Source organism: Scatophagus argus, chromosome 9 (assembly GCF_020382885.2).
Source record: "Scatophagus argus isolate fScaArg1 chromosome 9, fScaArg1.pri, whole genome shotgun sequence".
Lineage (NCBI taxonomy): Eukaryota > Metazoa > Chordata > Actinopteri > Scatophagidae > Scatophagus > Scatophagus argus.
The window spans coordinates 12,304,645-12,318,547 of record NC_058501.1 but is presented as its reverse complement, the minus strand read 5'-3'; the positions used below and the strand labels follow the sequence as shown (position 1 = coordinate 12,318,547).

At 39.9% G+C, this 13,903-nt stretch overlaps 1 protein-coding gene across 2 annotated transcripts in view; it reads left to right on the top strand.

Moving 5' to 3' along the window:
* Positions 1-13,903, top strand: part of LOC124064181 (receptor-type tyrosine-protein phosphatase U) — a 147,912-nt gene that overhangs the window by 79,132 nt on the left and 54,877 nt on the right. For both annotated transcript variants that reach the window (XM_046398399.1, XM_046398398.1), the window contains exons 4-6: positions 5,177-5,258; positions 7,475-7,590; positions 11,322-11,496. In XM_046398399.1, the coding sequence (XP_046254355.1) occupies positions 5,177-5,258; positions 7,475-7,590; positions 11,322-11,496 (373 nt within the window). The remainder of the gene's footprint in view (positions 1-5,176; positions 5,259-7,474; positions 7,591-11,321; positions 11,497-13,903) is intronic.

The window sequence follows — 13,903 nt, the reverse complement described above, 5'->3', positions numbered from 1 at the left end:
AGCAGAGGTGCGGAATAGGCTCTTCTTATCATTGTCTCTGAGTAAAATAAATCCCAAGAGGATACAAATCATTTTGGAGACGGTTTTTCAAATCCACAGGTTTTTCCACCTTATTAGATTTCAGGTCATATTAGAGCTCCCAGTTCCTTGCCTACAGCACAGGGATACAAAATGTCAACACGCGGCACAGGTACAGATAGGAGATTACTCTCAAGGTTGTTCATCTCACATTTTAGGGTGTAATATAATATCTTGTTTACAGCACACACACACACACACACTTTCACTGTTTATGTCTGGAAAATGTCAACATGGAATCTACTTATTAACAGTCGAACCAATTCTCTGACAGTCACCAAAACTAAAAGAATCAATATGCTGAAAACCAAATGAGGCCATTCGTAGTATTTTGTATTAGTTTCTCCATTACTTACAGCTTGAGCACTGTTCAAGATTTTATCATCCGTGCAGGATTTGGGGCTTAGAGTTAACATTTCCTCATCGCCCCTTAATATCAGGGTTAGTTGTGTGACACATTCTTCCTATCACAGTTGTGATATTGGGATTGGGAGTTCAATGGATTTCGGGATGGAAGCCTGAGAGATCACCTTGAAATGTCTCGATTGAAGATGCTGTGTGTGTTTGGTGTACATTGCCATATTTCTCTCTGCCTCTTATTGGTAGAAGTGTTTGCAGTACCTGGAGAACCTTGTTATCAAATATTAAAGATGTTATCCAGCCCTCCAAGACTGCCAAGTAGAGCTGGAGACATGTCCCTCTCTGCTCTTTACTGCCTCTCACTTTCTTCTTTCTACTTCATCTTCTTCCAAATATCAGACTTCTTTTCTTTTGTCTTCCGCCTGAGTTTTTGCACATGTTAATACTGTGCATATAATTTATCCCCCCTTTTGCTACATCCTACTTATTGCAGCATATCATGTCATATGCACATGGGAGGTATCAGTCAGGTTTTTAGCTTTTAGCAGAACCTTGCAAGTTGTTTCCGCCTTGCTGCTAGTCTTCGGGCTAAGCTAGGCTATGCAAACCACCTCTGAACTTCTCCTCCTGCTCCTGACCTTCTCCTCTCAGTCTTGGGATGAATGCAAATAAGTATAGTCTCCAAAATGTTGAATTTCTTGAAGATAAAATTTAACTTTAAAAGAAATATAGTAGATGCCAAACAGGGTGTCTGGATGTCATTTTCAGATGGATCAGTGTTGTTTTGGAGGATCCTTTTAATTACACAAGTTAATGCTGTTACTAATCATGTTAAAAAAACAACAACAAGTTTGATTGCTTGTGACTCTTTTTAAATGTTTCTGTAAAACATTTTCTGTTATTTATTCACAACAGTTTGTATTTTGTAAAAGTTTACATGGCTCAAATCATCCACCAATGAAACATAGTATCCAGCCTATCGTATTTAAACTGATTGTGTTGACCAATACATCCATTCATTGACAACCCTGACATTTTAATTCTGTTGAAGGAAATACCATCTTGTTTGGATGATCTGAATGAATTATTATTTGTTCCAGTTGATTCCAGGGAGAGTGGGGGACACTGTGCTGTCAGTTCATCAGCTTGTCTCAACAGAAAGGGTCTCTATATGCTTTTGGGCGAGTCCAGACACATTAGGCCCACCCACAACACTGCACCTGGCAGATGCAAAGATTTGATTGTCAAGTTGTGTTCACATCTGATCTGTTCAGCTTGATCTCTTCAGTGTGAATAGCAGACTTAATAAGTTTTGCCATGAGGCCATGTTGTTTACTTATTAGACTCAGTTCTGTAAAAGAGAGAGAAAGAGAGAGAGAGGGAAAGGCACATCAAAGACTTGAAAATAAGAATTTTCATGTCTCAGCTTTGTCTGATAATATCTCCTGTTTTCCCCACTGTAGCCTGCTGAGAGGCCTATGGCTATGGAAAATGGTTTTGTGAAATACTATAGTGAGCAAATTGAGATTCCTAGGACCGGTATTCTCAGACATAGTCAGTTATCCTTTGGCATTTTCTATCTGAACAGATTTACTCAGCATGTGACCTTTTGTGTGTGAATGTTTAAGGAATTATATATCTATGACTTTGTCTAATGGCGAGTGAAAGCACCTTGTGTCTGATTGTATCTCCTGACTGGAGTGGAAAAGGTAAAAGCTAGTTTATAGGGTCAAATAGATTGTCTCTTGATTTGTATACATTACAATTGCTTCTAAAAGCCAACATTACAAGGTAATGTAATATGTTCTCCTAATGTGCATTTTATATGCATCATTCATCATTCTTTTCTTTCTTCTCCTGGTTCCTGCCTTTTTATCTTCTGGAAGTAAAGTAGTCATTCATTACAATAAAGTTCAGGCATATGGAAAGTTTCATTGCGAAAGTGGCTCTCAATAAAAATCTGGGTAGGTTGTTTATTGAAACAAATGCTCCGAATGTCTCCTTCTTAATAACCTCCTTTCCTAATGGCTAAGAAGACTGAGGATTAACTGGCAATCAATCTCCTATTGAGTGCTTTAGTTCAGCAGAGAGTAATAACACCTTCAGTTCGACTTTTGAGACTTTTTTCCTCTTTCTTAGAAACTGTTAAGCCTAATCAGTGTTTGATGTTTGATGTTAGCCTATAACGACATGACAGTGTGTGCTTACACAGCTAATTCACGCCAAAATATTGAAGGATTTTGTGATTTAATCATGGCTGTAAATAGTGTATGTTTATGCAGTTGCATAGTAGGAGGGCAGAGGAGTAAAAGTAGAACAGCAAAAGAGAAAAATAAAGACAATGACAAACTGAATGATAGAAAATGAAATGAATGAAGAGCATCCTGCTGAGGCTTTAAAGAAGATAGATCACCTGAAATAAAATGGAAAAGTTGAAAAGGTGAAAACAGGAAATGTTAATATCCTTTTTTTTTTTTTTTTTTTTTTAAGCCGTGGTATCTTCCAGCTCAGGTTCCAGCGGTGTCTGGGAACAAACAGGAAAATTGACTCTGGCAGAAGGAGATTAGCCTCAGCGTTCCTCCCTGAGCCGGAGGAGAGCAGCCAGGTATAGACAGAGCAGGGTCATTCTCCAATATGGAGACCCAGCAGCCAGGACCTCTCCTCCCGCTTTCTCTTTCACCTGTCCTCTCCGCTCCAGCTCTCATTCTCTCAGTTTCTAGCCTCCATTCTTTTCTCTCCGCACATCTGGCTTTATGAGTCTCATTCTGTCAGGTGTTTTTTTTTTTTTTTAGATGACACCAATCTCCTCACATCCCATCATGATGTGTTGGTGTCGGTACCTTTAGGGGTCGTGCATGGCCAGGGCTGCTGTCACACCAATTGTTGCCATAATCACACGTCTTCCTTCCCCAGTCCTGGTAGTCGAACCGTCTCTGTCCTCCTTACAGTGGAAGGCTAGAATTTGGGCCGGAGGTCCTGTAGATGTTGTGACTCTTAAATTGACTGTGAAAACACAAGTGGATTGTGGCGGTGAAGATAATCTGGGTATCCTCCTAAGTTCAGTATTTTTTGAAATGTCTATAGCAGTGTGTTTAAAAAACAGTCTAATATCAATCATTGGCACTTTGCAGTTGTTAATCTTCCCTACTTACTTTGTGATGCGATAATTTTTGAATCATATTGTTGTTAATTGTGGATTATTTTTTAATGTGGGCAAAGTTCATGTAAAACCAAATTAAGCTTAAATTTATTTGAGAAATTTGGGTTATTTTGTTTTAAAGAAAATGAGTTTTTGATGAAAAATGCCTCAAAGTTAAGATAAATGAAGTATCATTAAGTAATCAGCACAGAAAATCAGAGATTGGTATCCTGCATCAACGTTTCAGTCAATAGCCTTGTGTTATGCTGTTGCAGTACTGTGCGGGAAATAGTTGATTAGACGGTATTAAAAGTTATCTCATGGTTATATGATGCATTTCAGAAGTTTGGCTTCTTTTGTGAAAAATACTGGTGATTTGCTTCTTGTGGAATTGAAAAAATGATCCTGACCAAAGAGGAAAAATAAATCCTAACTCAAAAGTCCACAGTCCAACTTTCCACCACAACATCATCACAGGAAATGTAATAAAACCGACAATGAGATATCGTTGATTTTTTATTTCTTCTGTCTCTAATGTTAGAAATAAACTTGAACTAAACTTGGTTTTTATGTCATTTTTTAGTTATATGATTGATTTTGTAGAAAGTCCTTTCGATATTCCTAAAAGCAAGATATCAAAAAAAACAACAACAACAACCCTCAACTTTGTCCTCATGGGGAGTTTGAGGACATAGTAAAAATCTTCAGCTGACTGTGAGATGTGATTCAACCTGTCTTAACTGAGCTGCCTGGGTTAACCGAGCTGCCTGAATGAGTTCCAATCTTGCGTAACATATTTCAGCGATGCCTGCATGTAAACATAGACATCAGACACACACTTTTAGGATATACGATAGCTTGAGTGTTTGTGAGCGCGTCACGGCCTCAGTAAAAATCAAGACCCAGTGATAGGAACCATGTTGTAATCATTTGGTCAGAGGATTATGAGAAACAATAACTCAAAGCTGGCCTTCGATCAAATGTTTTGATGGAAGACTGTCCTTGGAGCTGCGAAAAACAAACATCACCCCTGTGTCTCATAACTCTCTCACTCTTACTGAGGATGGTGATTTGATATTGATTAGGTTTCATGAGAGCCCACCGCTCATCCAGCTTATTGTTCCATAGGATGGTATGGAACGTTGTCCTCCCTTGAGTCTTGTGGCCCTGTGCAAGCTGTATTTTCTGCTGTTATGGCTTCACAGCAGCCTGCGCCCTGAATGTAGAATGGGCCTCATGATTCAAGCTCTGCATTGTGTGCTTCCTGATAAAGCTATTATTTCTCTTGGCCCTGCGGACTGAGGAAAAGTTCATCCATCTCTCCATTTTTATGCTTCTGTCTTTCTCTTATTTCTCTTATTGTCTAGCTTTTTGTTTTGGGTCAGCAGATGTGCAATGATGTGGTGATGGGGTTGCGTGTAATTAATGCCCCTGTCACCAAAAAGGAGGCATGAGCAGTAGAATTCTCAATGTTCTGTGGAAAATTGCTCCTTTATTTCAGCTGTGAGAACATTAGGTTAGTCACAAGTGCAGGTTTTAGCTGCTTGGTTATAAATTACATCTGTTCTACATGTATTCACGTTCACTTCACTTTTTCAGGTGCTGATTGAGGCAACAGTTTCGAGGGAGCGACGAGGCTACATTGCCATAGATGACATCATGGTGCTCAACTACCCTTGCTGTAAGTACCACTTCTGACAATGAATTGCAATTACAGTGTGCTGGAGGAAAAGAAAAAAGGTTTAGTGGTTATGTGAAGGCAATGTGTTTCAAGGCAGTATGAAAGCAGTATGATGTAGAAGAGTAATGGCTGATCGACCTTTTATATTGGTACTGCAGGTTGTCCTGAGGCTTCCTGAGACAGCAGCAGTGCATTTAAAATGCTGTGACACCCAAATGCCAACACTCCCTTTCACATGAAAACACACCTATCGTTCTGCCTCCGGCCTTGTTTGACAGCCAGATGTAATTGTTTATCAGTAACATCTTGAATTCTCTTTCCAAGTACTTCCACACTTTCATGTTCTCTAGCCTGGCTGAAATGTGATGTGCTGTGTAGATTTTTTTGTCATAAGTCACTCTGTACAGAGGGGTTTTTCCCATCAAGCACTACATTTCAGAGCTTTATGAAAATGCCTCCTGTTTGTAACTGATGGCCCCCTGTAGCGCAGGGCTTTTTTGTGTCAGTGGTGAAATAGTGAAGGTAGTGGTTCAGTGTGTTGTCAGCCCCTCAGGACCTCATGTAAAACATGTTCAGTAAGCCCCCAGAGCTTAATACCAGGACGAGGTCTCTCAGTGTCACTTGCACACTCCCTGTACAGACGACTGTTGAACAAAAGGAATCATACTACATTTAACACTTATGGTCCACACTGTTTAAGTGACTCATATAACTGACACCGGGTTGAAGGACATTTTACTCTCTTGGGAATTAAATGTTGTGTCCCTCTTAATATTTATAAATCATCCATTGTTATCACAATAGTGTTTGGAGATGCACTTCAGAGGATAAAAACTGACTTGATTGGTTTTGTATCCCCGCTGTATGCATACCACCAAGTCAGTCACCCTGTTTCTCCGTGAAACAGCAGATGGCATCTTCTGAATGCTCCCACTGTGGCCATTAAATAATTAAGACTCTCATCAAGACCTGAACATGCCTTATGATGTGACACATGGCCAGACTGCATTACTTGGCAGTGAACGGTGCGAGGAAAGGAGTGAAAAACCGAGGGGAAGTGTTGCATAGTAAGAAACTGAAATAAATGCTCAACAAGTTCCTTTTTGTGAATTCTGTATAAAGCACGGTTGACATTTCTGTTTTATTCTCCTGAGCTTTAGTCTTTGACTCTGAAACCAGAATTGCACTCCAATGAAATATTTATCACACTAAAGAGTCCTGAGGATAAGATCTGACACATTTAGCTGTGTAACACCACAGTTCTTTCCAACTGTAGCTTTTTTTTTTATTGCATTCACACTAATTTCAGTGTTTGTTTATGTTTAGCTGTCAGGCATGAATTATGAATTAACCTTAGGCGAGAGAGTCATTCAAAGGAAGCACCCGTGCAGTTCAGATGTGTGCACTGTCTCCTTACTACATACTGTGAACAAGCAAGATCGACAAATTGTCATCTCCCCCACTCCGCTAAATCGCAACATAATGCTGTGCAAAGCCAAGCAAGAGATGTGTGAGACCCAAACATTTGCTTCTCCCTGATGTTTCAGCACCACAGTTGCTCTGCTGTCTCTTCCTGTCAATCATCTGGAGTGACATGTCAACTTGTCCTACCCCATTTCTCAGAGATGGCAGGCAGTGCTGCCGATGTTTACCCAGTGATTTGTCTCTGCAGGGGTCTTGGTTTTCACTGCTCTATTGTTGATCACGGAGTTGGGTGAGAGGGCTACTCCCACGCACTGACTCATTGGCGGCTTCGCACTGCATGCTGGGACATTATTAGTCAAAATGTGGAGTACTGATGCTCACTCGGTGGCTTTTCTTCTGCAGATTCACTCCCACATTCTGCTCATCATCCTAGATTGCCTCTAATCTGTTTGTTGTCAATTTTATATGGTAATGGACACTGAGTGACCCTCTCAGCACATACATTTAAACACCAATACACACTTTCCATAACAGCATAAATTAGCACATTTTATTCCCAGCACTTAATTTTTGACTTAGAGTGCGTGTCCAGTTGAAATATATCAAATATGCAAGTTATATTCTCTGTGCTCCATACAAATACACAAACACTGAACGAAGATAGTCGTTCTCTTAAGTAGAAAAGCCAGAAATTCCTGTTTGTGTGTTTGAAAAATAGTTTTCCTTGAGTGACTGTAAGGTAATGGAGTCTTTTGATCTCACTGTGTTTCTCCCTCTATCTGTCTCTTCAGATAAGGCACCACATTTCTCCAGGCTCGGAGATGAGGAGGTCAATGCTGGGCAAAATGCTACTTTCCAGTGTGTTGCTGCTGGCAGGGCATCAGAGGCTGAGAAGTTCCTGCTGGAGGTCAGTGGTTGAATGGTGGAGATGAAAGCTAAGGGAACCTGTGTGAGTGACTTAAAGTGTGTGTGAGTTTGTTGTGTTTTGCCTCCAAAACCTTCAACAGTGCAAAAGAAAATCTGGTTTTGATAAATTTATTATTTGACTGACTGAATCTTGTATATTGTAGAGGTACTTCAAGATGGGCCCCCGGGCACAGCTACGTAAAAGGTCCCTCACCAGAAAGAAAGAGATATAAAACGATACTGCTTTGTGATAGAATTGTGTCTTTGTACCAAACCCTTTGTAGTTGTCTTGGGTATGTTTATGGTCCTTTTACATATCTTTGCAGTTGTTTAGCATTCTGTGTAGCTGTGTTACGTCTCTTTGTACTTGTTTCATTAATTCGGGTAAATTATGAAATTGGAACTCTCCTAGCTACATATTTAACTAGACCACATTATCCTTAACCAATACAACTAGGGGTTCCCTTTTTTAATTGTTATGTGTCCCAGACATTTTTGTACTTACCGAGACTGAGTTCTTTATGCTGTTAAGGTCACAAAGGCTTTGGCACCTCCGCACTTCACTGCCTTTGAAAAGTCACAGTGCATGTAGGATTTTCTTCACCGGCTCCTGATTTTTTTATTCAGATAAAGTGCTGTGCTTTGAATATCTGGCTTTTCATCTAGAATGGCTTGCTCTGTCAAGGTCAGGTGGACCATACAGGCCTTACCTTTGGTGGTGGGAATACCTCTGTGGTCTTAAAATCACCCACCCTTAATAAAGTACCAAACCTCATCATGCTGTAGGGCCCTGTTTTTCTTTACACTGCAATTACCACACAGCCAAAGATTCACTGCCTTTGTCGACATCCTACCCCCCACTGTAGCCAGTGTTAATCATGGTTGACCTCAAGCAAACCCCACTGTATTATTTGACACTGGAAAATGTGTGATTTATGTAATTGAAGCGTCCTCATTTCCACCTCTCTGAACGCTTTATCAAACCACCCATTTGGTCACAGGATGAAGACAAATGCTTTGGGTAATTAGCTGGCATAAACCATACAGGCGCCTGCTGTAATGAGATCTCCAGGCCACAGGAATTCTCTGTCCCTTCATCTTCTCTACCTTTTACTGTCCTCTTCACCATGTCTGTCCTGTCTGCTTCACACACGTCTGTCTGAGCTGTCGCCTGTCTATCAACTCATAAAACCATTGTTTTCTGTTGGTTTCTCCTTTTGTGTTTGTGTCTGCTGTACCAGCTGTGGCACGGTCTTGACTGTGCAAGCCTGCCAGATTAACAGATCGTTTTGTTGTTTTCTCGCCAATTAGCCACAGCCAGATTGTTTACCTAACACAAAGTGATCTCAGGCTTATTTGATATATCCCATATTTCTCCCACCTCCTCTCTGTAAGCTGCGTGCAAGGTAGTGAACAGGAGATGTAAAAGATATAAGGATGTTGCAGGAGTGTATGGCTTGATTTTTTTTTCGTTCCTTGTGGTCACAAGATTTGTTGTCTGCTTAACCCCAATCAGTGGGTATGTGTTTATGAGTTTGTTTACAAAGGCTCGGCCCAAGGATTGTGTGGTCTGTGGGTTTTGAAGGCCTTAATCAGAAGTACAACACAAACTGACATGGCCTGGTATAACCCAAAGGTCTCCTTGTTAAACTCAGCACGCTCTCATGCTTTGGAGCTGTTAAAACTGGCAGATCAAAAAGTATCAAGATTCATATCAACTTTTTCACACAAAGAGAATGGCCTGAAAACATGAGAAAAAAATGTCGGATTCAGTATGTTTTGTTGAGACTATGTGGACTTGACAGATGCTAGTGGTTTTAATGGTGTGGAACAATGTGAGAAATGCCTCTCACGGTGCAACAGCAAGATGCATCATACAACATTCATTTGAATCACACCCTTTATCTGTTTTTTTTCTTCTTCTTTTTTTCTGTTCGTCTTTCTCTCTGCTTCTCACTTTCTGAACTGATTCACTTTTGTTTATATTCCATTTCTGTTTTGCGATCATCTGCTTAAGGTAGAAAAGAACAGTTGTCTCACAACGATTTCTACTGCTTTCTTTTTTGTTAGACCAAAACACAAAGTCTCCATGATATCTCCTGATATTCATCTGTTTGCCTTTTGACTAAACTGATTAAACCTCAATACATTAAAGCCCATCTGCCTCCCAATGCTAACTGCAGAGCAGTTAAATGTTTTGGTTCAATAACATCGCAGGACAGCTGAGGTTGTATATGGGCTCCATTAAGGGACGACATTCATGTCATTTACTAACCCCATAATCACTATTATTGTAACAAGATTTCATTTGTTTTTATTAAAGCATTATCTGTCATATTGCATGATTAAATCAGAGAGATGGTCCTGCATTTTTAATTAAATTGCGCACAATTGGACAATCCTCCTTTTTAATCACATCCGTAGCTCTAATAAGGACTGACCCAGATAGCGATAGTTTAAGTGTGTTTTGTTACATTATTAACTTAGGGTCCCAGGAGTTCACTGGGCAATAACTGTACACAAGGTCTACAGTAGGTAATAAGTGTTTATGAGTGGTGATGGTATGTGCACCAGGATGTTTTTAATTCATCAATATATACGTTTTACAAAATATACTGTATATATTTTGTATGTAGTGATTCTGTAGGTCGCATATGCAGAATATCTATGTATATATATATATATATATATATATATATATATATATATATATATATATATATATACGAATATCAAGACAGACAAAATTACATATATGCCACATACACACATGTCTTAGAGCAAAAAACTGACTAAATACAAATATTCACAGTAACATAACACACAGTTACTTATACAAATATTCTGGGTACTGGTCTTAGGGAGACATGATCTACTTTTGTACATCTAAATCCATATCCTACAAGCATGCATTATAGCAACAGACAGAGCAATCTTTATTATAGGCATAAATCCTTTTTTGTTCAAATTTCAACAGATAGTTTTAAATGCATGTCTTTGTTTAATAACTAATATTTGATACAAAGCTATTTTAATGAATGAATGTAGTCATTTTTGAAAGGAGTGAAAGATAAGGGATTTCATCTGGCAGGGAGGGTCTAATGAGGACACTGTAAGAAGTTGCATTATAGGAAATGTACGATCCAGGGTTTGGGAGCTTGGCTCATACTCAAGATGCACTATAAAGACAAAAGTATTGGGACACACCTCTTTATTATTGACTTGGTGGGATGGGGCTGATGTAGTGTGGTGACCAGCTGTGGAGCTTTGTGGGGGTTTGGGATGGGCCTCTGTCTTCCAGTGAAGGGAAATCTTAATGCTCCTGTATGCCAGGATATTTCGAACAACTCTATGCCTCCAATCCCTTGGCAACAGCCTGAGGAATGCCCCCCTCTACACCAGCACAACTGTGCCCCAGCGCACAAAGCAAGGTCCACAGAGATATGGCCCGATGAGTCTGCTGTGGAAGAACCCGACTGGCCCACGCAGAGGCCTGACCTCCCCACTGATGTAATGGTCAGATGTTCCAATGCTTTTGTCTGTATGGTGTATTTTGATTCTGCTGCTTGGACTTCAACTTTTATTTTTAGAACTGTGTGTCTGTCTGTGTGTGCTGCTATTGTGCACAATACACTGTATGAGATGACATGTATCTGTGTGTGTGTGTGTGTATCTGTATGTGGGGGATAACCCTTTCTGTTTTCTCTGACCCTTTCCTTTCCTGCTTTCCAGAGACACAATGGGGACATTTTAACAACAGCGTCTGTCAAGCACTTGAGTCACCGGCGCTTTGTGGTATCCTTCCAGCTAGACAACGTCCAGCGAACAGATCAAGACCTTTACCGCTGTGTCACTCAGTCCCCCAGGGGCTCCGGGGTCTCAAACTTTGCTGAACTCGTTGTCAAAGGTAAACACTCTCTTTTCTTTGTCTCTTATTGTTCTCTTTTTGTCCTTCTCCCTCCTCTGTTTCTTTCATCTCTAACTGTCAGTTATCCCACAGTTTTTATGGTAACATGATTTTCTGCTCCTCTCGGTCACAGTGTATTGCTGAGTGTGATTCAAATTAGAACTGATAATGAAACTGATAGTAACAAGCAGCCATTAGTGTGAACACATTTCAAATTACCCACAGGACGTCATTTGTGCACAATGTTGGAAAACATAGACACCTGTTTCAAATTGATTTTCATAAAACTCCTTTATCACAAATTGTATGGTGCTTGACACACATGAAGGCTCTTAGGATGGCAAATACAATCTCCCTGCCATGTGGTTTTCTGAGCTGGAGTTGTCAAATAGGCTGCCATACTCAGCTCTTCAGCTCTCTGTCAAAAAGCTGTTCACTTGACTTGGACTCCTGCAGCCCCTGTCATATCATGTACCACAGATGGTGACCTCACTCCCATTACTCACTCCAGCCCCACAGCCTGACACCACTTTGACAGCATAGTAATGGCATGGCTGTGGGATGGTTTGATGGCATAACAAACTCTGGCCCTCAGCGAAAGGAAGATGAGACGGGGGAAAAAGGATGTGAAAGATTCCCCAATCTTTTTGTCCTCTACTGCTGTTATTACGTTTTTTAAAACTGGCTGATGCAAGAGGGTTAGAGAGAATGCAAAATGCCTTTTACCAATACTACCAGTGTGGTTTTATCCATGGCAACATAGGTCTGTCCATCACTTTGATCCAGACTCAAATAACTCCACAACTTGATTGATTTATTTTATGTTGCATTATATTGTATTGTGTTTGAATTTTGTGCAAACATTCATTTCTAGGTTCTTCTAATAATTTGGGTTCTCTGACTTGATTCCCACTGAAAAGTTGACATCTGTGGTTATTTTTCAAATGTCTTAACTGCTTTTGGACTGATTGCTATGACTACCTTGATGTTCTTTTCAGCATAAATTACATTTCTATAACCTCTATAGTGCCATCCTCAGGTAAAAATAAAAATGTTAGCATGCTAACACATTAAACTAACTTGATGAACATTGTACCTGCTTAGAATCAGCATCACCGCCACTGTGAGCATGCTAGCCTGTAGATGTTAACATATTGTGACATAAATCCCTTTGACTGATATGGAAGCGTGGATTTGGTTTAGTATTGTGATTCAGGCCGAATGCGACAGTAGAGAATGGAGCCCTTTTGCCAAAATAAACCCTGACATCAGCAGCTGCCAGTAAATGAGGAGTCAGTCAATGTGCTCACAGAAGGCCATGAAATCCCATTTAGTGTGCTCACACTCTCTGCAAACATTGTAAGAATTATTGTATCCATGTGGTTGTTGCTTTCCTCACTTTTTTTTAATAGTCAGGACAAAGATGTTATTTTTGGCACATCTCATTTTGCAGCAAAATGTGATGGCTGGCTGTAAGTCATGTTAAAGTTAACTGGCTGTAACTGTATAATGTATAGGAAGAGCCTAATTATCCCCATAATGAGTTGGATGCACACATTTCATAACTGTGTGTTGTATGCTGTCCCACAGAGGACGACATGTCCAAATAATGAATGAAGCATCTGGTCATAGTCATCTTTCTCCTTAAGGCCCTGCATGTTTCTGGCTTTTAGTTCAGCTCTTGTATTTGCAACTATTTTTGCAGTTGTATTGTTCTTCCTCCTTCCTACTCATGCATTAAGATAAACAAATCTTTGCACATAGGGACGGGTCCTTTAACAAACGTTTATTATAGGCTGTTAACTAATTAAACTATCGATACTCATCTGCCAAATGTTTTGTTCAGTTGACACCCAACTTACCACATTGCATCTTGAAACTGTCCTCCATAAACAATCCAGCTACATTTTTGAACAATCAAACATTAAGCCCAAAGTGCATCAAAATGTTGTAATGCAATAAAACAATCCTGTAGACAGTTAAATCTCCAATATTACGATTTTTTTTATCATGGTAGATTGATGTGTGGTAGAATTAAATTAAATCAAAAATGCTTTTTGACAGTGTGTTGGAACATGGAAGCATCTAAAAGATGAAGGGCAGGGTGTCTCCAGTACCACGATTACTGTTACTGCTCAGACATTGTGCTGTGTGGATCAGAGCCACTTAACTTCAAGGTCTCTGACAGTATTCGTACAGACAGTTCTCCTGATTGACCCTCCTGTATTTCTCATTTGTCATCCTTTTCTTCCTTTTTTCATCTTCCTCCTCTTCCTCCTTATTCTTCTTTCTCAAAATGCTTGGTCCAGCTCACTGCTGCACAGCAGCTTTAATTATATTTTCATCCTGAGCACATTTGAAGATGTGTTTTCAGGGATTTACAGCCTGTTAAAGCATAAATTTCAGT